At 35.8% G+C, this 24334-nt stretch overlaps 2 protein-coding genes across 3 annotated transcripts; both read left to right on the forward strand.

Annotated features, from left to right (window-relative positions):
• Nucleotides 1-1252: 1252 nt before the first annotated feature.
• chchd1 (coiled-coil-helix-coiled-coil-helix domain containing 1) lies at nt 1253-4082 on the forward strand. Of its 2 annotated transcripts, none has more exons than XM_019076166.2 (4): nt 1253-1361; nt 1464-1612; nt 2637-2749; nt 3137-4082. In XM_019076166.2, exons 2-4 carry the CDS (start codon nt 1483-1485, stop codon nt 3239-3241), a joined length of 348 nt encoding a protein of 115 aa, XP_018931711.1. In that variant the 5' UTR covers nt 1253-1361; nt 1464-1482; the 3' UTR covers nt 3242-4082. The 2 variants fall into 2 exon arrangements, with proteins under 2 accessions (XP_018931711.1, XP_018931712.1); XM_019076167.2 differs by having other exon boundaries at nt 1306-1368.
• Nucleotides 4083-6170: 2088 nt separating this feature from the next.
• On the forward strand, nt 6171-23611 carry si:ch211-51a6.2 (neurotrypsin). Its single transcript, XM_042736747.1, has 14 exons — nt 6171-6703; nt 8715-8757; nt 12216-12458; nt 14872-15010; nt 15108-15286; nt 16393-16540; nt 17678-17856; nt 18000-18141; nt 18315-18529; nt 19516-19657; nt 19749-20027; nt 20130-20252; nt 20374-20654; nt 21423-23611. The coding sequence occupies exons 1-14, from the start codon at nt 6638-6640 to the stop codon at nt 21740-21742; spliced, it is 2499 nt and encodes an 832-aa protein (XP_042592681.1). The 5' UTR covers nt 6171-6637; the 3' UTR covers nt 21743-23611.
• Nucleotides 23612-24334: the final 723 nt, after the last annotated feature.

Genomic DNA, 24334 nt, shown 5'->3' on the forward strand with positions numbered 1-24334 from the left:
CAGTCCCGTACATTCCAGGAACACTTCCCAAACTAAGCCTGTGCAAAAACTCAGTCCGTTTATGATCCCGATAGTTGTTCCAGCTGGCTGAAAACTCAAGGTAGCCCTGCCCCTGTTACAAACAAGCAGAGACAGAGTCAGAATACCAGAGCAATTATGAAGATGCCATTTAATGAAATGCATGGACCAGTTGGTGTTCATCAAGGTTGGAAAAGACGGGTGAAACATTATCAAAAAGGATTTGTTAAAAAAAAACACAAATAAGTCAAACATACCTATGTTGCATCATTCACTGTGAGCAAATATTCCCTTATCTTTATATTCACTTAAAGTGAATATAATACATTTGAACAGAAACCTTGCATGCAAATTCTTATCTCTCCACTATGGCATGACTTATGGTTAGCCAATCCATCAACATCTGTCACTCTTAAAAAAAATGCAGGTCTGATTTTACTGCAGTCTAGAGGAGAAAACAACATGGCCATTAAAACTTTGTCTCTGCATGTTTATAACTGGACCTGCGTACATGAGACGAGTTTCCGTTTGATCATTAATTTAGAGTGAAAAAACGTTACTTAATTTCAAGTACTTTTCATGTAAGCATTTTTGTGGTGCTACATTCAGTCATATCCATGCAAAAAATGTTTCTTAATCAGCTTAATATCTAATCCAAATGACCTGTTTTCTGGGAGAAAGCATGAAAGGAAAGCTTTGGTTTTTCTTGATGTAGAGAAAAAAAATCAATGTAATTTTCTGTTAGAGTAAATTGTTAGATGTGTAGAACATTGGGTTTCAGCTTAGTGATACAACACTGAAAATCAAGTCTGTTCTGGCTTGTTTGGTGCTCTCACAGGACCCTGCTGTGTCTTGAGTGTGTAAAAAAAGTCCTGAGTAAAACTTTTACTGGAAAACCTGCATCACCTACAGGCATCCTGTCCTTATGTTTACAATTAAGCACATGTCTAGTTCTTGTTAAAAGCAAATGAGTTAATCCTTAAGTGTGTACTAGGTCTCAGCAAATTTCAAAATTTGAAGACTTGCTTTCTATTCTGTTGGAATTCAAATAATAGGTGAACCAGCCTTAGAAACAACTCTGATTTGATCTAGATTTGACCACTTAACAGCATTTCCAATGTACTTAGCCCTGAATTAGTGTATTTATAAAATGGGTTTCCATAAGATGCTCATAATATCTGAAGTACAATAATCACTGAATAATCTGTTTTATGTATATGAACAACCATGAAAAGGAGACACAACTCACGATACTTTTACGACAGTGTCTGCCACGGTAACCATAACAACCGATAGAGAACGTTTTCCGACAGAAAATGGCGACTTACATATGAGGACGTGAAGTAAGAAGTACTCGGCAATGACATTTAAGTCATTAATTATGTTATATTATTAGTCTCCGTTTCAGTTCTGTTTTGGATTTAATGTTTGTGCCGTCTCGGCAGGAGACATTACAGAAAGGCGATGAGTGGATCTGTGGTTCAAGAGAAGGTTGCTAAACTGTTAAGCAGACAGAATGGAAAGCCCGTTCTGAGACCCATCAAACCTCTGGCGCTGAAGAATGAAGTCGCCAGCCGCAGCCTGAAGAAGGGAGGTCAGGATTTTTTCCAGTTAAACTGTTCGGTGTCAGTTAGTTTCTTGGCCTCTTCTACTGGCCTGCTTTAGATCGAAACTGTTACAGAATTTACCTTAAAAAAAATGTTTAATTCACCATTTCACTGTTTACTGTTTATTCGATGTGTTGAATGTATGATATAGTAAGTCTGAGACTGTAGCACACATTTAAAAAGGGGAAAAAAATAACCTCAGTTTAATTCAAGGCTCCTAACTGAGCAAGTACATATATTCTGGTGTAGCTGTTATTATTTATGTGGCCAAAAAGAAAGACAAAAGTGATCGCTTATAATGAAAATCACTGAGGCTGATTATGATCAAAGCTCAGTAGTTTTAATTGTGGGGGAAAATATATATAATGCTTATATGATGCTGGAGCGATGTACAAATACATCTTTAGTCCAGTAAATGTTCATCTTGAAATATTAATAACAAGATAAAAGTAATATTACAAGCTGTTAAAGATTTCACAGCAACATTATATCTACCAGTACCTGAAATCAGACATTTTTAGAATTAGTAAAAGGCTGTTTACTTGCAAACATCAGGCATGTAGTAGACTGTGTAGAAAGGTTTGATCATGTTTAGATAATTTAGAGGCCTTAGAAAATCATATACCTGTATCAAATATGATAACAAAGGCTTTATATGGTTGGTTAAACATTGTTCTTGCTAGAAAACAATCTCAGATTTAAATCTAACTACAATTTTAATGTCAACTAAAGTCAGTTGTAGTTCAATTTGAAAAAAAAAAAAAATATGGAGATACATTTAGCACTTATACATTCATTAAAAGTAACATGATGCCACTCAGTCTTCATTTTAAAGGTAACTGATTGGCTAAACTAAAATTATATGCATGCACTAAAATTATTTTTGCTTTTCTAAATGGGACTGGAAATACCAGTGATGGTGATTTGCTTTTTAAGGCAACATCAAAAGCCTGTTGTAATGCATTGTTTTGCTAAGCCCTTACATGGTGATACACACACTCTTTGTTACAGAGGCCACCTGTGTAACGGAAATGTCATTAGTTATGGCTTGCTGGAAACTGAATGACTTCAACAACTCGGTCTGCTCTAAAGAAGTCTCAGCCTTCTACACATGTGTTGAAAAGGTAACGTAGGAAATCCTCTGTAAAACAGCCTACTCATAGCTGACAGCAATGTAACATCCTTAATTAACATGGTTTTGATAATTAGATGGGAATGGGTAATTAGGATGAACAACCAGATTTTCTCTGCCATTTCCTGATTATGGCGAACACACTTCCCACTTTGCAATGCAGTTTCCTGTTAGAGCTTTCTTCTTCTTTTTTTTACCACCCTCATCTGTTGTTTCCGTGTTTATGGCATCCTCACGCATCTAGTGAGATCAAGTTTCTGTTAGCATCTCCCTCTAAAGCTTGAAAGCTAGTTGACTTGTATAAAAGCCTTTGAATTGGAATAAAGTGCATGCAATATTTATTTTATTTAACATTGTTTCCTAATTTCACTTGTTGCAGGCGCAGAACAAAGCCAAAGGAAAGCAGGGAACTCAGGGTCGACTTTTGCCTAAAGAAGCCAACACCTTATTAAAACGATTTCCCAACCTGAGCAGTGAGATCTAGGACCAATAATGCAGATTAGTCAAAGAATGGAGACTTTTATAATCTGAGCTGTATAGATGGGGACTTTAGTCTGAGTGTATGACTGGACCAGGCAGTTGATGACAACCGGGTGTGGAAAGTTGTAAAAAAAAAAAAATGCAATGAAGCTGTCACTGGGGCTCAAACTCTGCCAAAAGGACATCGGCGGGTGCTCACAAAGCAAATGAACTGCATTCGCAAGGTTCTGAATTAAGGCACTTTTGGTGATTACTACATTACTGCACTTCTGTAGGTCATCTCATCAGAGCAGTACAAAGGAACAAACACTGGTTCCATCACACACTTAAAGGGATAGTTCACCCAAAATTGAAAATCTGTCACCCTTTACTCATCTTCATGTCTTCTTTTGTGTTCAACAGATGAAAGAAGTCATACAGGTTTGTAATGACGTGAGGGTGAGTGAATGATGATAGACTTTTCATTTTTGGGTGAAGTGTCCCATTTAGTAATTTTGTAATTAGTGTTATTGATGTTTGACTATACCATTGTTACTTCTCCGATAATCTGAATGTTATCATATTGGTTTTTGGTATAACTTTTTGAAATCTCCCCTGCATAACTGAGCTGTGACCTGTAAAACCCAGCAGTTTATTTATTTTACCAATTTTCTTCCTGTTTCGTGCTGCGTCCACAATATAATTAGTCTCAGCCATTTTCAATTATCAGAAAACGGAGATCAAGGGAGAAGTACTCAGTGCCAGATCACGTTACATGCCAGAACACGGTGTACTGAATTTGACCATGAGAGCTCTGCAATGAAGATATAAATAACTCATTATTAAACATATTAACTTACAAACAATTCACTTTCTGCTCAGATGTTATTTTTCATGTTTTGTTTGATTGGTATGAAATGTTGTTAAACATTGTGACCGTGAATTATTTTAGTTCCCTTAATGCAATTTAACCCTGGCCATCCTGTGATAACACAGCCCACCATTTCCTTAGGCTGATTATCTACAGTTGTCTGCAGCGTAATGTGTTTAGACCCCAAAGGAAATGCTGTCTGCTGTAAGTCTAAACTTTGCTCAATCACAACATAGAAAATCTGCACAGTTGTCAACAGCACAAACTTCAAAAAAGGAATAAAGTAACAATGAACAGCCCAAAATAGTTTAGGATAAGACTAAAAAAAGCTACAGCAATGAATGCAGAAAGGTGCAACCATGTCAATGCCTTCCAGATTGAATTTAAAATACTTTATGGTGACTGCAGTGATGACCTTTGACATCAACCTGTTATATTTACTAGGCATTTGATGTTATATACAGTAAGCCATTCCAGTCTCCAGTTCCTTAAGCATGTATATACACCAGATTAACACCCCAGAACAGAGTGTGGATGAATGCCAAGCAATGCAGCCACACCTCTGGGCGTAAGATAAGAGAAAGCAAACTATTATTTGTTTTTATAGCTCCTTGATGCCTGATAAAACATGGTTGTTTTGATCAAATCTACAAATTGTTACATCTTAAGTATGACATATGCTTTGTGAATGATCCATCTCTTAGCAAGATTAGAAAACATGTTATTTTTCTTAATGTGCGAAAACCAACTCAATTTTAGACACAAATGCACTGATACTATAGATAAATTAATTTAAGTATAGGAGAATTATGTTTATCATATGAATAACATGTTGTTGTGCTCAGGTTAAAAGGAGGCTTTGATCTTTTATTAAATTATGAGTAAGTGATTCTTCTGTTGAAGATGTATGAATGGTGAACAATGTGGAACGAGGTGTATTCATGTGTCTGTGTGTGTACACAGGTGAAGAATGCAAGACAAGGTGAGCTCAACCACCTGTGTATTTAGGCTCTTGTTTTTTAATGTGATATTCATAAATCCCAAGACATTTTAAAGATTGTCCAAGTGGTTAATAATATCCACCTTATCAACACATGCCCTTTGTCCTATGTTAGGGAGTTTTCAGGGGTTATGGAAAAGAACTGGAATTCCTTGTCTGTCTGTTTTATATTTGCCATGTGACCGCAAAAGATCTGTGTTCTCTGTTTTTGAGCTTTAGGCGCATTTTTTTTGGGATGCGGCACAAGGGTCTGTTGAGTTATTCAAAAATCCATTCAAAAAACATTTCATGCAGATAATAACTTGATTTTTTTTAATGGATATGTTTTATATTTCTGATCTAAAATAGGCCCTGTACACTACACTCTTATTTATATTTGTAACTATTTGCAAATTGCTGGCTACAATCTCTCTCCCTTTTTTTTCTATGATCTGCTTATTCCCCATAGATGGTTAGGTTTAGGGGTAGAACTTAATGCTTAGGCATATTTTTTTCCCCCTAAAATTGTATGTTTCTGTACAAATTCTATCGTACAAAATTGCTTGACAGTAGTAAAGAAACCGAAGTAAATCTTTTTTTTCTTATTGTAATGTATTCTTTCAGATTATCAGAAAAAAAGATGAGGACTTGGTTCTATATTCATAATTTGTTAATTGGATTTTTGGCCATTGCAAAAGTGGAGGCAGATGAACAGGGGTGGGGTTTGAGCAGACAAAATGATTAGAGAAGTCCTGCATATGTCATCAGAGAGACCTTTTCACCAGAAAGTCCAGTTATGATGAAGACCTCTGTGCTAATTAAATTTTTTTTTTTTTTTTTTTGCATGCATGTCATAGGTGATTACTATTAAGAATGATGCCAATTACAAACTTTGGGCAAAGTTGTTTGGCCTAATCTTTCAATGCTATTTATTTACTAAATTAGAAGTTAAGCAGTTTTCTATTCTTTACTGTATTTATTTATTTAATAAATATTTGTCCGCCAAATAAAATTAGCAAACATTTGTTGGCTTTTTATAAACTAGTTTTAGCCTACTAGTACGAATGACAAACTATAGGCATAAGTGTATGGCTATTTTCTTAATAGTTAATGAAACTGCAGAAGATAGTCACTGCTGGATTTCTTATTTAAACCAAGGACTAGTAACGTAACAACAGATGCTAGTTCATTTAAAGGAATAATTGTTAAATCGGCTTGCCATAAGGGGCCAACCTCTCCGCATTGTGATCCATAAATGTTTATGTCCTATAATCATCTGTAACGTGTAGCCTACTGTGGTGAAGGTTGCTGGAGCGGCGTCTCTTCTTTCAGTGTCACCTCACAGTGAACATAAACCTCAGTCAGACTTCAACATGGGAGGGGTGTCAGTCGTGGCGTTGGACTTTTAGAAGTTTACATAATGTTGTTTTGTTCTGTTTCATCATTTTCGTCGTTTCTTCTTCCGTACATAAATTTGTAAACATTTTGAGGCGGGAAGGCGTACACTTTCCCTGTGTGCCCCTGGGCAGCGATGATGGGACAGTTGTGCTGGATGTATAGTCAATGACAGGATGGACATCAGCGGGTTCCTCTCTATTGCTGCTGTCCTTCGTTTCTCTGTCGGTGTCTACGGCGAGGTATGTAAACGCAGTTTTTTGCTTTATTAACTTACGAGTTCCTAGCCAGCTAACAAACAGTCAGTATAGCTGTGATTTATCCTGAAAAAAATTACTAAGAACTCCTGACGTGATCCTGGGGATTTAGTAGACAGGAGTTCAGACGGCGACAAAAAAAGCTGGTTAATAGGCTAAGTGTGACAAAAAAAAAATCCCAGCCGTACTGGGCTTTAAATGGCACAGTAGCCTACATTTTATACACGGAAATAAATTATGATCGCGCATGTTATGACCCTTTGACGCTTTCACTTGTGTGTGACATTAACGCTTTGTATCACGTGAAAGTGTGTGGTAATTGTTACTGTTTGCATTATCTTGTACAGTCATTGTTCATTTTTGTGAATGAGGCGTACTTTGCCCCTAATACATTTCAGCTCTTTAAAGGATCTAAATAATAATGAGACAATGAGAGCTGTGCATATGCATATTTACATGTCCTTTATGAATCTGTTTCCACAATATCTTGAGTTGTGCTTTTATTATATCTCTTATTGAAAAATAAATAAATAAATAATTAAACCAGCCTAAGTTGGTTTTCTGGTTTTAGCTGGTTTAAAATGAGCTTCAGCTGTTCTGTAGCTCTCCTAGCCTGATGAGATGACTGAAAAGTGACCAACAGATAAGGCTGGATTAAGATGTTTCAGCAGGGATATTATAATAAAATAAAACATTAACGAAAATAACAGAACATAATATAATACTCCCTAACTGCCCTGGAAAAATATGCCTACTGTGCCTTACGTATCATGGATAGATACATCTGAAAACCAAAGCTTAACCCAATCGTCTTCAAATCATTTGGATTTTGGTATTAGTCAGGCTTTGTAATATTGTCAAGAATATCTAAAATAAAAAATAAAAACATGCTTTTAGTTATATGTAGTGTTTTGTCTTGAGAATGTAGTTAGATCTGTTGTACAAAAAACAAGGAGCACAAGGGGGGTGTAGTTTATTAGGACAATAGGACAGTTAACGTGTGCTTGATGTTTTGTTTTTTCTTAGTTACTTAAGTCTGAGTCTCTTGTTTCTATCTCATACTTAATCCCTGTTGATGGAAACAAGCAGCACACTTTACTCTCATCCTGATTACAGTACAAGCGAACGGTAGGATGAGACGTTTGTAGTGTTGTCGGGATGAGAGAAAAGCATGATGCTCGGTCCCTTCATCACACCCAGATCACACAGTAGCAGTCACGTAATGGCTTGATGGTCATGAAAGTGTTCTTTGATCTCAGTTGAAGTACTGGTAAAGCAAAGCTGCTCTGCACTATTAACTCATGTCTTTATGTGACGTTTCCTCGTCGTAAAGCAACGGATACCTTTGATAACCTTCCTCCAGGGAGAAAACCTCTGACTAAGGCTTGCAGCTGGTAACTAGGATCAAAACAAAACAAATGGTATAAACTGAAAATAAGGCTTGCATCCTATTAAAATAACCTTTTTAAGTCATAATTCATGCCTAGTGGTCATACCTTTACAAAGAGTATCAAAGTACAGTGATAGAATCAAATTTTAATACCTTGGTACTTTCTTAAATATATATGATACGTTATTTACGTTTAAGCATTTAGCAGATGCTTTTATCCACATATAATTGAAGAGCATAAGCATGTTCATTAGAATGCAAATTTGGGAAACAAGCTAGAGGAAAGTAGAGAAAGTTCAGAGAGAACTTCTTGAAGGTGTGATAGTGTCAGCAACTCATTCCACCGGAGAGGAACAGAGAGGGTGAAGGTGCTGGAAGGTGACTTCATGCCTCATTGTGAAGGAATAACGAGGCACCAATCAGTGACTGTAGGCGAGAGGGAACAAAATGCCAATACCAAATGCTTACCTATTAATTTACTGTGGCATTTAAATGTCTCTTTAAGGTATTTCAAAGAATACTATGGTACATGGCCAAAAAAAAACATATGTCCATGGTACTTTAAGTGAAAGAAGTGAACTTACTGTTCTTATTTTGTCTTCATAGGCAGGACAAAGCGCTGTGTACCTGAATACACTGCAGAGCTCAGGTAGGCACTCACTGCATTTACAAGTCTATATATATGTTTTGTTTTTTACTATTTCTTAAAGGTTAAATAAAGGTGCAAGCTAGAATCCATTTTTAATGAGAATTGACAATATACCTGCATCTCTTTTGAGTCACCATTTGCTTGGGAAATTAAATTATGCCACCTAATTCAGGCACATACTCATTACTGGGAGCGGCTGAAATGTCACAGTATTTTCTTCTTGTAAAGAGCATCTCTTTCAATGCCAAAACCCACATCCCTTCTTGGCACTATATCTAATACAACATTAACTGATGCAAAACCACTCGGCTGTCAAGAGATGCATTCGTCGATGTTTCCCTACGGCAGAGTTAAAGAAATACTCAACCGCAACAATTGCTCTTCAGACAAGATTGCTATGGAGAGAAACCCAATATTCAATGCGCTTGTAATATGAGTGAAGCACAAACATTTACTGATGACAGTGAATGGATGTGAAACAACTGTGGCGTTGATGGGCTTTGAGAAGTAGCTAATTTGAGATTGAATGCCCCGCTGTTTTTGCTTATTACACGTGTCATATTCATATTCTGTGAACTTTAATGCTTTCCTTGTCTTCCAAGCCTGGACAGGTTTGTGCGCTGACATCCTTAGGGCAGGATTCTGAAATATACTCAACCTTCCCACAGAATCGTCAACCTACTCCCAGTTCATGCTGAGGCAGTGTGAGATTCCTCTATGATTGTCTCATCTGTAGACTATTTTACTCAGACCAGCAGTCTACGCTTTTAAACGTCTTATATTTAGTCTTTTGTGGTATCACCAGGAGTCTTGTTGGTGGTCTTTATCATGCTCTATAACTGTAACACCATGGAAAATATGACTGGAACTCTACCCTGATGCTATTTCAGCAAATTGCTTTACTGTATGTCCAGACCGACATACATCGTGGAACCTGAGCTCTCACGAGACGAGACATGAATGTGTACAAGAAAAGATTCAGGACTGTTGAACTAATAACCAGCCAGTGTACAAGAATGGAAACTATTTATAATGTCTAAACATATTTTATTAACAAATATTTATGCTGTACAGAAGACCAATCATGCTAAAGCCATTAAAAGAAACACCAAAGATCAAATTTCTTCTCCACAGTTTTTTGCTCTATATAGGAATGTACAATGGTATACCAGTTATTGCCTGATTTTTTAAGTTTTATTTATTTGCTTATTTCTATTTTTTTATTTTAAATAACCTTTGCTGTCATTTAACACTCGCTTAATCTTTGAAAACATGAATAATTTAATAATATGAACATTTATATATATATATTATCATATTATATTATATTATACTATATATATATGCTCCATCTGCCTGATTTAAATCAAAACAATCATAATGGATGGAGGTTTAAAAACGGCTCACCTAAGAAATCCAATACTGTTCTCTGATGATAAACATGCTTTTTAATAAGATGGGGAATGATACTGTGTCAGGTCTTTTTCAGTACATTGTTTACAGTTATATTTGGAATAATGTAGACAGAACAGGAGAGTGTAATAGAGTTTCAGTGATGCTCCAGCTCTAATATGCTCATCTTGCCCATCAGCACTCATCTCAGCTCAATAAGTCTATGCTAAAGCAATCTACACAAGCAAAGACACGGTTAGGCTACGTATCCGCTGGGCATAGATTTGTATACACATGCAGGTGTAATGCATACTTTTCTGGCGTTACCTCTGCAAGAATTTTGGCCCATAATGCTCAGGGTTTGAGATGGTCTCAACTCTTTCTCCCTGAGGGTTTAGCACCTGCTTCTAAAGAGAGACTAGGGCACGTTGGCCTCTGTTTGATCCTGCACAGCACTATCTGATAGCAGACCCATAAATTCTCAAGAGCTTTGAGTAAGATTTCTAACATTTTTATTTGGGGTGGAAAAACTTTTACTTGCTTGCAAAAATGTTGGATTTAATCTGAAATTATGTGTGTTCTGCTTCTCAGTAAACCCCTAATTGCCTTAAAGAGGGTCTTCTGTTAGTATTCTTTAAAACCTAATTTCATTCGCTTTTATAAATGCCTCCAAAGCACCCAGTGAAGTGACTTCTTCTATTTAAATATCCGTCTCCTGTCTAGGTGGATGGATTTAACATCTGTCTCTTGCTTGCACTTGGATAGTGGGCACAAAGCCCAGGGCTTTCTCCCTTTCTAGTGACATTTCCAGAAATGAAATAAAGGGCAGACTGGCAGCATATGCGGAACAGCATAAGAATGTTTCTACTAAGTTATGAATCACTGTATTAAATGATAGTTTAAATGCTTTCAAATTAATTTAACAGCCCACAGTAAAGCATGATCTTGGATTGTCGTCATTACTGTGTTTCATGCCGCCTGCAACCCATAACATTTATTAAAGAATGCTCTCTCACAAGAGACTAGATCATGTAATTTGCTCACTGTGGCCCAAAGTCAAAATACTAATGTTTAATTTAATGGTCTTGATTAGAATCATTTGGAAGAAGGATTCTTCCTGATTATTTGACTAATGGATCCAAGCAAGCAAAAGTACATTAGTAATCAAAATCATTCAATAATGTTAATTAGTCTGAAAATATGCTGTGTGTCTCTTGTGCCTAAACAACACACACACATATTCATACACAAGACACTTGTTTTTATATAATGCTAAACCCTACCTCTAAAAGAAAATGTTTTCATTAAAGAGTAAAAAAAAAGTAATTTAAAAAGATGTTAATATATTATATAAATTATAATACTTTATAATACTATATATATATATATATATATATATATATATATATATATATATATATATATATATATATATATATATATATAATAAAAAAAAAATATTTACTTAAATATTTTATTTTAAATATTATTACATTATTATTTGTATTATTTCTTATGTATGATTATATTATTTGTAATATTTTATTTTTTAGGTTTATAAGTAATATTATTATGTTATTCAAACACTCTCTCTCTCTCTGTCACACACACACACACACACACACTCATATTGTATAACACGTTTGGATGTGTGACTCATCATAGTGGGTCTTCACAGGTCTTGCTGTTCCAGCAGTGCAGTAAGCCATCATTAGTGTCTCACACTGCTGTCCTCACCCACTGCATCAAGAGGCAGCACTGTAGGGGTTTTCAGTGATAGAGAAAAAGTAGACAAATAAGAAAGCTAATAAGACCACCTTAGGTTTACACAGTTTACACTGCCACTTTGAGTTAACGCAGGGTCGTTTTAGGTCATGCTTTTGCATTTTTTCATGCCAAGAATTTTAAAATGAGTTGACCTTTATTTGCAACTGCATTAAAATTGTCTTTTTTGCTCCATCAAGGGCATACTCTTATAAGTCAAATGCTGGATTTTATTTATGTCTTCATGTGTCTTGTGTCTCTGTGTGTGTGTGTGTGTGTGTGTGTGTGTGTGTTTCCCTTAGGTCCTCTTTCCTGCTCTCAGGGCTTCACTGAGCTGGGTTATTACAATGGATCTGTGTCTCAGACAGATTCTGGCTCTTCCTGTCTAAAATGGACTGACTTTCCAGACTACGTGCTGCAGTACCCCAACCGTGGACTGGGCGACCACAACCACTGTAGAAACCCTGACCGTGAATCCAACCCCTGGTGCTTTTTCAGACAGAAGTCAGGAGCCATCGGATGGGCCTACTGCGACTGCCACCAGGGTGAGCCCTCCTGACTGGCTTTTTTTCATATTTAAAGATATTTTACAAAAGCTCAATTTTCATTTTAATAGCTGTTTTTGTATTACTTTTGAGTTTTGAGGAGAAGTGAGTTCAAAATAAAAAAAGACATTTACAAACAGCCAGTTATCATTACATTAGCGTCTGACTAACCTGTAAAAATCAGACATATGCTGTGACCCAGCTATGTGATTATTAGTTCAATTATGCACTAAATATCTTTTAACGATATTAAATGCACCCATAGGCTGGTACATTTGACAAAAGTGTAGGCTAATTCTTAAAAAGTTTAATTATTTACCAATATGACCAAAACATGCCTTTCTGGAGCTAATAAAGATTAAATAAATATATTTATTTATTTACATATTTTGATTGAAGATCAAGCTAAGTTGTACATTAAGCTCCTAGAAAGGCTTTAAACTAAAACATTAAATGCTACACATTATAAACTCCTAGACATACACTTTAAATAGTAACTGACTCAATAGGGACCTTTACATATAAATGGGGTGTTAGAATACATAAATTCAATTTTAAAGTCATTACAATTAAAATACCTGCAGTACACACCAGTGTTGTTTTAATTCACTGAGATACTATTATAGTATTTATTAATGTTTTGAATTAGTTTTATTTTTATACGTTCTGTTTCCATTTGAAAGTTTTAATACTTTTGTGGTTTTTAATACTGTGTGGTTTTGTCTGCTTTATTTAGTTGTTTTAGTACATCAAGTTAAACTAAATAAACACAAGAAATATTGCCTTTAGCTGAGATAAAGTAAGTTTAATTTTTTAAACATTTTATTTTATTTCAATTAAAAAATGTTTCAGGTAACAAAAGTTTTGTTCTGGTTTTGGTTTAAGTTATTATAGTAGAAAGGCCTGGAATGTTCAAAAATGCAGAAAACAAAAACATTTGGGGCTGTAGGCTTAGTTGTAGGTGGCTCTACTCTAGCCTCATTTGACCTAAAAAAAGTTCCTACTGGACCATGGTGTTTGTGTTTATTAAGTGAACGTGTCCTGGTGAGTATTTGTGTCATAACTGTCATATAAGTGTAGGTGTTGTACAGAAGCTGAGTGACGTTTATTATACACAGCCAGTGAGCTAACAGCAGTCAAGGATTCTCTCTGTCCTCTCTTTTCATTGTCCTCTATTCATCTTCCCCGCTCTAATAATCAATCAGGCTCACATCACTCATGTGCATTTGTTACTCCTATTGGGTAAGTGTCTGTTCTTTGTGCTGGTCTGTCATCACTTGGCTGTGTCTGTGGTTCAGTACCGAGCTGGTGTTGAAATCTGTTGGCCTTATCTCTGTGAGCTGTTATTATCTCTGTCTGCCTCTCTCCTCCTTTTCCTTTCTATGTAATAACATTAAACACTGTTACAGACTCAAACAATTAGAGTCTGCATTGAAATTCATGTCTGTGTGAGCATGACGTGTGGTAACAAGATGATAATTGGCAAGACACAGAGTGTTTCTAATGTGATCGTTCTGTACTTATTATTGAGAGCTGATTCACAGAGTCTGTAAATGTAAATGGGGGAGGCAGGGGTAAGATGTGCCACTTTTACTCAAGTTGTCCTCTAGTCAAGGAGAAAGAAGATGGAGGTAAAACCTAATTTCATTTTAGGATGTCTGCTCTTTGCTGAAATGAAAGAAGACAGCATCCGCAACATAAGACTATAAAAATAGGATTTTTTAAAGAATAAAAAATTGTGTATTCATACAATTTATCAAGTGAAGAGTTAAGTTAAATAATTGGAGAATATGTGCAAGATTGACCTTTTAAATTAAATTATGGCCATAAATTATAAAAAAAAAAAAAAAAACACAAAAAAACCTATCCAATTATCCCATTCCAATCTCTCATTTTTGATGCAGATTTTTTCCATAAACCTTCAGGAACATCATAAATCAGCCAATAAACCAACCATATATAATATAATATAATATAATATAATATAATATAATATAATATAATATAATATAATATAACAAACCTATATTTATATTATAATTAAATATAATATAATATAATATAATAAATATAATATAATATAATATAATATAATATAATATAATATAATATAATATATAAAAATGTTTGAAAGTTAAAAATGATGGAGAGAGAGGGATAAGAAAAAAATTTAATCTCAATAATCTAAATATTGTTTTATAATTAAATGCATTATTTAAATAATGTATATATTTATATTTATTTATATTATAAATTATTTTAATTTTCATTTAAATTATTATTTTTTTTTTTCCTTTTTTGTTATCCCTCTCAAAACCTAACAGTTCAAAGAAAAGTATTTTTATTTTATTTTTTTTATACGTTATCATTCCTAAATCCCTGAATATGTTTGACCGTGCATCTTCTCCCCCAGGTGAGGCGCGGTTGGTGGGGGGTTCGTCTAATAAGAGTGGTCGTCTTGAGGTGTACCTGAATGGCCGGTGGGGAGCAGTGTGTGACACCCACCTGACTGATCGAGATGCCAGTGTGGTCTGTAGACAACTGAGGCTCGGGTATAAGCTGCAAATTCTATTCATGATCAGCTAGAGGCTCTGTATTGATTAACACTCAGCATGTGCTGTCATTTAATTACCTGCTAACTCCCAACAGTGAAATCGGCACTGCGCTTCGGCATTCCTATTTCGGACCAGGGTCTGGTCTCTTTCACTTTGAACGTCTTGGCTGCCATGGCAATGAAGATTCTCTGCTGAAGTGCCGGAGCAGGAAGTACGTCTCTGGTGACTGTAACCATGGAAATGAGGCCGGAGTGGTGTGTGCAGTACCTGAGGGTAAGTTTGTTTAATTTGAGTGGGTTATTATTATTATAGTCTTTCGTGTCACATGATCCTCATTGATGAATTAGACATGATTAATCATTCTAATATGATGATTTGATGCTAAATAAACTTTTTTTATGATTATCAACGTTGAATACAGTTGAACTGATTAATATGTTTGTGAATAGGATTCTTTTATGAACAAAAAGAATAGATTTTATTTCAAATAGTAATAATATATAACATTAGAAATGCCTTTTCCTTGCTGAAAAGTAAATAAAATAGTGACCCCAAAGTTATGAGCACACACATATATATGTTATAGAATTTATTTGAAATAGTAATATTTTTTAACATTAGAAATGGCTTTACTGTCAATTTTGATTAATTAAATGTATCCTTGCTTTAAAAAAAAGGGACCCCAAAGTTATGAACAGTATATATATTTTTTAAACAAATTACTTTTTACACATTAGGCAATTTACACATTACATTACATACTTAATGACCTTAACATGCATTTATATGTATATGTGTGTGTGTGTGTGTGTGTGTGTGTGTATAATATATATATATATATATATATAAAGAAATGCAAGTTTGAAAAATATTATCTTTGTCCCATGCTCTCAATTTCATTTCTCAGAGTCACAGTTCATAAAGCAGCAGCTGAGCTTCCTGTATCTGCTGATCATACTCTTACAACTATATTTTCAACAGTGTTATAGTGTGGAAAGGCCTTCTGTGAAGCTAAATGAAGACCGAATTCATGAGAGACAGAAGTAGGGTCATAAACAGTGTGCCTGTTGTAATGGGACGGTTTGCTAGAACAGGGTCAGGTATATTTAGAGAGAGCTGTGAATTATTCACACAGAAACTTTAGGAAGCAGAAAGCAATCTGAGAGTGCTGAGGCTTTGCCAAGAGTCCTTACACATACCATACACACATACATGCCTCAAAGCAGTAAAAGGGATTCTCTACTGAAGCATATAGAAGAGTTTTAAGCTTCTGCTCTCAAGAAGTGTGAAATATTACTCTAATTATTTTGTCCTATGCATCCTCCACTGCAGTGAATAAATGAATGAAATATCGATTGATTGGACTTTTGTTTGTTTAGGCAATGGTGCCCCCCTGAGGCTCGTGGGAGGCCTTGAGGATTTCGAGGGGCGCGTGGAAGTGTACCATAACGGAAAGTGGGGTACTATCTGTGATGATGAATGGGATGATATTGATGCTGAAGTTGTTTGCCGACAGTTGGGACTGGGGTAAGAAATCTGTCATCATATGTATGTCTCCAAATATGAGCTGTGAATAAATTTGTACTGTGTAAGAAAAAAAATGTAAAAAAAAAACAGATAGCATTTTTTGATGTAAAATACTATTTGATTTTAGACCATAAAGAATGAAACTGTACTGATATCAAATTCAATAAATGTGTTTTGGCTTTCCATTTGAAAAACCCGTCTTATAGCATTAGTACAAGGATCTGCACACTGATCTATTGCAAGGTCTTCTAATGTTGCTTGAAAGCTTTTGTATCATCATCAGGATGTTGCTGAGCTGTGTTTGTTTAGCAACATTTTGAAACGCTTTGCACAAAAGATTCAGCATTTACAAGAGCTAGGAAACACTGATAATGTCATGCCCAAATCAGTGCAGACTATAAGGACTGTCCTTTTTACACACAAACGCACTTTATTAATACTTTATTAATATAGATGAATGGATGGAGTGTATGAATGATTGATGGGGTGCAGGGATTCACTCCATAAATCTGCAGTGAGACAGAAAGCAACTGATTTTCCCCTTCACTATCTGTGTAACATACACTTTTCAGTACATCAGTCCTGGTTTTGAATGGTTTTGCAATGTAAGTATCACTGCAAATTTATGTAAATAAACTAAAGTAGTACTATATGCCTTTATACTTCTTTCATCCTTGTTATGATCATTATGATCTTAAATATACACTACTATTCAAAAAATTTGGTGTCAGTAAGGTGTTAAAGAAGTTAATGCTTCTTAACAGAACCCTTTTATTACAGAACCCTGTAATAAATGTATCATGGTTTCCTTGAACTGTTTTCCACATTGATAATAATAATAATAAAAAAGTCTTAAGCACCAAATTAGCACATTAAAATGATTTCTGAAGGATCATTTGACACTGAAGACTGGCGTAATGAGATTCAAATTTGCCACCATAGGAATAAATTACATTTTAAAATATATATTTTTAAATTGTAATAATATTTCACAATATTACAGTTTTTACTGTATTTTTGATTAAATAAATGCAGCCTTGGTGAGCGTAAGAGACGTCTTTCAAAATATGTTACCGACCCCAAACTTTTAAACGGTTTTGGTACGGGAATGAATCACAGGCGTGTGTTTGTTTTCAGTGGTGTGCCAAAGGCATGGACATGGGCACACTTTGGGCAGGGCACTGGGCCTATTATGTTGGATGGAGTGCATTGCACAGGAAATGAGCTATCTTTGGAGGAATGCCCTCATGCGCCCTGGGACCAGCACAACTGTGATCACATGGAGGATGCTGGAGTCTCGTGCAACCCGTTTACAGGTAAAGATGACACGGACTGTGACATGAGCTGTGTCTGCTGTCTTTATGAAAACACATTTAAAGTACTTCAAGGACTTTTATCGCCATTTTATTTGTGTGTGTAAGTGCACTGATTAAATGTAGACATGCTAATGCTGCTGTAGATGGAGTGTTGCGTCTAGTAGGAGGTGATAGTCCATGGGAAGGACGCCTTGAGGTTTATCACGCTGGAGAATGGGGCACAGTGTGTGATGACAACTGGAACGGACGTCACGCCCAGGTGGTGTGTCGACAGCTGGGTTATCGGTAAGCTGTATTTTTGGACTGGTTGATAACATAATTCTTGAATGTAAACATGTAATGTGCTACTTTGGAGTAATTAAAAGCAGTACATTTCAAGTCTGACCAGGAGGAGACCGGGAAGTTTGTTTCATTTAGCTTTCTGCTCTGTTACTGCAATACTGCTATTTGTCCAATAGAGGGCGAGGTGAGGTGGCTCCAGATGGGATGTATGGAGAGGGTACAGGGTTGATCCTGCTGGATGAGGTGACATGTGAAGGGGGAGAGAGCTCTCTGCTGGACTGTGCTCATGGTCAGTGGGGGCAGCATGACTGCTCTCACAGTGAGGATGTGGGCATACGCTGTGAAAGAGAAGGACAGAACAATGAGATCCCTGAAGTGGCTCCTGCCACAGGTGCGTAAAGTCCATGTAAAAACTTTTATTAGTGTTTTTATCATCAAGAGTAACAGATGTTACTGATATCCGAACCAGATGTTAAGAAACAAGCCCACTTAACATTTTTAAGAGCCCTCCAAAACAAATTGGATACTAGAAAACTTTTTATTATAATGACATGCTTATACATGTGCATACATATAATGAAGTGCATACATATAATGAAATTCATACTTATGTTGATGAATATGATTAAGACATGGTGTAAAAAAGTTATTGCGCTTGTCAGAAAGTGAATTGTTGCTCTGTGACAAACAGAAAAATCTTTGTTAACATGCTGTGCTTTTTTTATTTCCTGCAATTTAAAGCAGTGGTCCTCAATTGTTTTGACTCCAAGGCTCTCACAGTCAAAGACAATATCTGAATACTTAAAAGACCCCCAAGATATTTTTTGGTGAATCTGCTGTATTCACAAAGCTGCTTATTTCCAACCTTTTTTATTTTCAGAAAGTGGGAGCATCGATATACTAAAACAATTAAATAAAACAATTATAATTAAGATAATCCATAATCCCAAACATCGTCTGGGAGAGCCAAAAATCGTGCAGTGAGTTTTGGGCTTTAGAGGTTTGCTGAGGCCCCCTAGTGGGTCCCGGCCTTCTGGTTGAAAACTAAGTTAAAATTTACATTTTTTAATTTTAGCAGTATAATGTGTAATGTAATATCACCTTTAATTGAATTAATTAATGCTTTTAATTATTATAGTTATATAAATATACCATAAATCTGTTTTCTGTTATTTATAACTAGGCACTAAATTCTAGCACTGAATAACAAGAGAGCCCATAAAGCATCCTTAGTCTATTAAATATCTCTGGGGAATATAGGGAATATAAGGATTTCACACTGCAACTTTTTTTGTTCTCAATCATATAATTCACTGCTTATCCAGGTATATAGAAGTCCATCTTTTCTGTGCTGTTCTAGTTATGCTGTGGTTCCAGGTCCCCTGGTGAGGCTGGTGGATGGCGAGAGCCGTAAGGAGGGCCGCATAGAGGTGTTTATTAACGCCCAGTGGGGCAGTGTGTGTGATGATGGTTGGAATGACATCAATGCTGGAGTGGTCTGCAGACAGCTAGGATTTGTGTAAGCATGTTTCATGTGTTCAAAGAAGATAAAGACACATCCTAACATTGTCAGTTACTTATTTGTTCCTCTTTCCCCTTTTCAATTTCAGCGGGGTCTCGAAGGCCCGCTCCATGGCTTATTTCGGTGAGGGTCAGGGACCCATCCATCTGGATAATGTAAAGTGTGTCGGGACAGAGGCTTCATTGGGTGAGTGTTCAGCTGTAGGCCCGGACGCCCATGACTGCAGGCACAGTGAGGATGCAGGAGTCATCTGTGACTACACCACTGAACCCATAAAGTACAGAAGCATGAACAAGCAGGAATGTGGTTTGAGACCCAACACACAAAGGCGCAGAAGAAGGATCATTGGAGGAGACAAATCTCTACGGTAATGAACATTAGGGTTTATTTGTTCACTAGCATTGTAACGTGCATTATATTTATTAATCCTTTTTTTATTGTTAATTGACCATCTGTGACTGTCATGTAGGGGAGACTGGCCGTGGCAAGTATCTTTGTGGCTTAGGTCTCAATCGAAAGGCACCCATCCACTTTGTGGGGCGACTCTCATCAATTCCTGTTGGGTCGTTACTGCTGCTCACTGCTTTAAGAGGTGAGAGAGACTCTACTGACATCTAGTGGCTCTATGGAGAATGACAAACACTTTACTTTATTACAATGTCTGTAATAAATGACAGTTTGGCCATGCTGTGCATGAACATTTCTTTTTTCAGGTTTGGTTCAGACCCGTCCCGTTATGTGCTGCGGCTCGGCGACTACCACACAGAGGAGAGGGACGACTTTGAGCGCACTCTCTCTCCTGAGCGCATCGTGATCCACGGGAAGTACCACAGCCAGGGCTGGGAGTATGACATCGCCTTACTGAAGCTGAAGGGCACAGATGGGAATTGTGTGGCCTTTAACCCCCACACTAATGCAGTTTGCCTTCCGCCTCAGAGCAACAGGAGGGGCAAGAGGCCTATCGCCTGTGTTATCACCGGATGGGGAATTACAGGTACTGCAAACTCAAACATATTTAGACAAAAACATTATAAATAAAATTAATATAAAATCAATACAAATAAGTATTAATATTTACAAACAAAATGAGTAAAAAAAAAACTTTGCAAGCCAAATAATTTTGCAAATACATGCAAAAATTCTATTGTTAAAATTTAAATACAGTCTTGTTCAAAAGTGTAGGGTCTGTTATGTTCACCAAAACTGTTTTTATTTGACCAAAAATACATTAAAACCGGTAATATTGTGAAATATTATTACAATTTAAAATAACTGTTTTTTTTTTTGTGTGTGTTTTTTTAATGTTATTTATTCCTGTGATGGCAAAGCAAAATGTTCAACAGGCATTACTGCAGTCTTCAGTGTCACATGATCCTTCAAAAATCATTCTAATATGCTGATTTGATGCTCAAGTATCATTTCTTATTATTATCTGTGTTGATAACAGTTGTGCTGCTAAATATTTTTGTGGACAATTTTTCAGGACTATTTGATTTCTAAAGTTCAAAAGAACAGCATTTATTTGAAATAGAAATCCTTTGTAACATTATGTTGTTACTTTATAAATGTCTATACTTTTACAATTGAACACATTCTTTAAAAAAAGTTACGTTTCTGAAAACAAAAACAATAACAAATCTAACTGATCCCAAACTTTTGAATGGTAGTGTATATTTTATGTAATATTAACATACTTTTAATTTTAAAATAAAAAGTTCTTATAGGTGCTAATGTTTCTTTCTATTCTTGTATCTTGTATTAGACTCGGAGTATTCCCGAACACTGCTGCAAGCCTGGGTTCCGTTACTGCCCTCCTGGAAGTGTAAAAAACGCTACGGCAGTCGCTTCACCAGCCGAATGTTGTGTGCAGGCAGCTTGTCGAACCATCGCCGTGTGGACAGCTGTCAGGGTGATAGTGGGGGGCCACTAGTGTGCCAGGGTGAGGCTGGCCACTGGATGCTCACAGGAATCATCTCCTGGGGTCACGGTTGTGGTGACCCCACCTATCCCGGTGTGTACACACGGGTCGGCCGGTTCCTGAAGTGGATAGAGAAAGTCACCCACAGCACTGGCAAAGCATGATGTTACAGTGGTAACATTAAAACCACTTACCGCATAGTATAAAATATATGTTATGTAATGCCTATGAAGGGATCACCAGCTGGCCATTAGGTTTAAAGCTGCTTTGATCCTGTTTTATGTGTTGCACATTTTACTACTTACACCATGCCATTTCAGTTCCATTTCTGTGCACTTGAAGCGTTCGTGAATATGCACAAGAACATGTAGCCACATGCTTTTGAGGGACAGCTGCATTAAGTGAGCAGAGTTTTCCGGGACTGAAAGGTCTTCAACGGTTAAGTCTTTGTAAATAAGTCATTTTGCACTAAATCTGCATGCCATATAAATGGAGCATCTGTGGGAGGTCTGTATTCTGGTCTGGCTCTTCTGGATCAGGTTCTTAAATCAGTTCACATTTTGCACTTAAACGTGTTATTTTATTTTTAGTTTTTTTTAGTTTTGTGATTTAATTAAGATAAGGAACGGCATGCCTGTATGTAAAGATTCGTCAACATTCCACTTGTATGTTGATTATTTGTACTCTTGTTGTAGGTGTATAGGGTACGACTACCATTTTTGAGCTTTTAATTTAATTTGGCAGAAAACCAGTGTCAGAAAATAGTATGTTCAGTTTATTTATACATATAACAAAGCCCACTTTTTTCTCAAGCTCCTACCCAACAGATAATGTGATAATATCAGTGATGTGAAGTATTGGACTGTTAATCGGCTGGATATTATGGAGTCTCTTTAGGGGGATTTGGTGATGGACAAAATATGAGAGCCCAAATTATATATCAGTGCTTTAGGTTTGACTTGCAAATGGCTTTGTTTCCCTTTGAAACTTTGCATGTGCTTGACAAACATTTATTTATTTTTTATTTTTTGCAAAGTTTTACATTTCCTTGTGAAAATTTGCATTTGCTTGTTGAATGTTTGTGTTTCTTGCAAAATTCTTATGTTCCCAAAGAAACTTTGCATTTTGTGAGAGAACATAAAACTGGTCTTGGAAATACTATGATCATGGAGGGAAAACTATAGATTAAATGTTTTAGCAAACGAGTGCAGATTTTCTTGGGAGAACACAATTTTCACTTTTTGTGAAAGAATGGAAAGGTTTTGCAAATTATTGCCAAAGGATTTAAATATTTTTCTCTTTTTTTTTCATCACCGTATTCATAGTTAATAGTGAGAATTGGTCCTTAAACTAAAGTGTTTAACTTGAACTACACCGTTATTTCACACATGGTCAGAATCTGCTGCTGAGTGATGTTATGTTACATTTGCTTCCTGCAGTGTTCAGCTTTTTCTGTAGACAGGTGTTCATTCATTGTATTTATTTACATAACAAGATGACATAGGCTTATAAATTATTGTTTCTTGCTTTGATTAATGAATTGAGCTATAACAGTGATGCTGTTTTGTTCCAGTTGGTGTCCCAATCAAGAAATACTGAAATTAGGCACAGACAGGAAGAAGGAGAAGATCACTTTAGTAATTAGTCAAGTTAACACAATTCCAATTCCATGTACTGTAGTCCAAATGGTTCAAATGTTGTAGACGCTTTGGTTCTTACTCTTCTATTAACAGTCTGTTATTAATCAATCCCAAACAGAAACCTTGATGTAATTATATAAAAATGTAAAGGCTGCTAATTTGCCATATTTAGCCTTGGTTAAAAACTATTTTAGCAAAACTGTGAATATTCTGATGTTTAGACACCAAGATTTTATTTTATTTTTTTGTTCTGCAAAATGTTGATGGGAAAGCAAAAACAAGTTAATCAGAAATGCAGCGTGATTATTCTGGCATCATGATATTAATCATCTATTTCCAACACATTGTGATTGTATTAAATGTTGAAAATCGCCATTGACCATATTAACTACACCTCTCTCTCTCTCTATCGCTCTCTTTCTCTCTCTCACTTATAGAATTTATATGACTTGGAATTTCTTTGGGGGGATCAGTTTTGCAAATATATTATGACTGTCCTTTAATATGGACATTATATGAAGAGTTCTTTTGAAAAACAGGTAACTGTTTTGTTGTTCTGTTTTTGCATATAAACATATAAATATATATAGTATAAATTATTACATTTCCATTGTGATAGTATAATTTATCATGACAGTTTCACCTCTAGACTTAATTTTAACAGTAATTTATTTGACCATAAACCGATTTAGAATTATTAATTATTCTTCTGTGGAATATTTTGTTAAAAATGACTATTATGTACTATTATGCAATCAAACATAAACCTTTAATTTAGATGGCACCAAATTAATACACACACACACACACACACAAACAAGTTTTGTACACTGGAGTGGTGTCTGGTTTTGAAAGTGTTTATGAAAGTGTTAATTTGTGTAATATTTGATTTATACTATGGATTTTAAACTCTGGCGATCAAAGAAGCTTTATCCAAGTCACCACATTGCATTCATTTATTGTTATTAATGTGGGCTATCTGAATGTAATATCCCAAATCAGTCCGACACATACATGGCAATCTGTTGCACAATATTCAGCTGTTGATTCTAAAGTATTACGGTAAATCAAACAATTGAAATGCATTCTAAATGGTTAATGGTTTAGTGCCAGACC

Source organism: Cyprinus carpio, chromosome B13 (genome assembly GCF_018340385.1).
Source record: "Cyprinus carpio isolate SPL01 chromosome B13, ASM1834038v1, whole genome shotgun sequence".
Taxonomy (NCBI): domain Eukaryota; kingdom Metazoa; phylum Chordata; class Actinopteri; order Cypriniformes; family Cyprinidae; genus Cyprinus; species Cyprinus carpio.

Bases quoted from the DNA above. Each gene is read 5' to 3' on its own strand.
- chchd1 (XM_019076166.2), top strand. From the start codon at position 1,483: ATGAGTGGATCTGTGGTTCAAGAGAAGGTTGCTAAACTGTTAAGCAGA. The intron at 1,613-2,636 runs GTCAGGATTTTT...TCTTTGTTACAG, and splicing joins CCGCAGCCTGAAGAAGGGAG to AGGCCACCTGTGTAACGGAA. The intron at 2,750-3,136 runs GTAACGTAGGAA...CACTTGTTGCAG, and splicing joins TCTACACATGTGTTGAAAAG to GCGCAGAACAAAGCCAAAGG.
- si:ch211-51a6.2 (XM_042736747.1), top strand. From the start codon at position 6,638: ATGGACATCAGCGGGTTCCTCTCTATTGCTGCTGTCCTTCGTTTCTCT. The intron at 19,658-19,748 runs GTAAGCATGTTT...TTTCAATTTCAG, and splicing joins TGCAGACAGCTAGGATTTGT to CGGGGTCTCGAAGGCCCGCT. The intron at 20,028-20,129 runs GTAATGAACATT...ACTGTCATGTAG, and splicing joins GGAGGAGACAAATCTCTACG to GGGAGACTGGCCGTGGCAAG.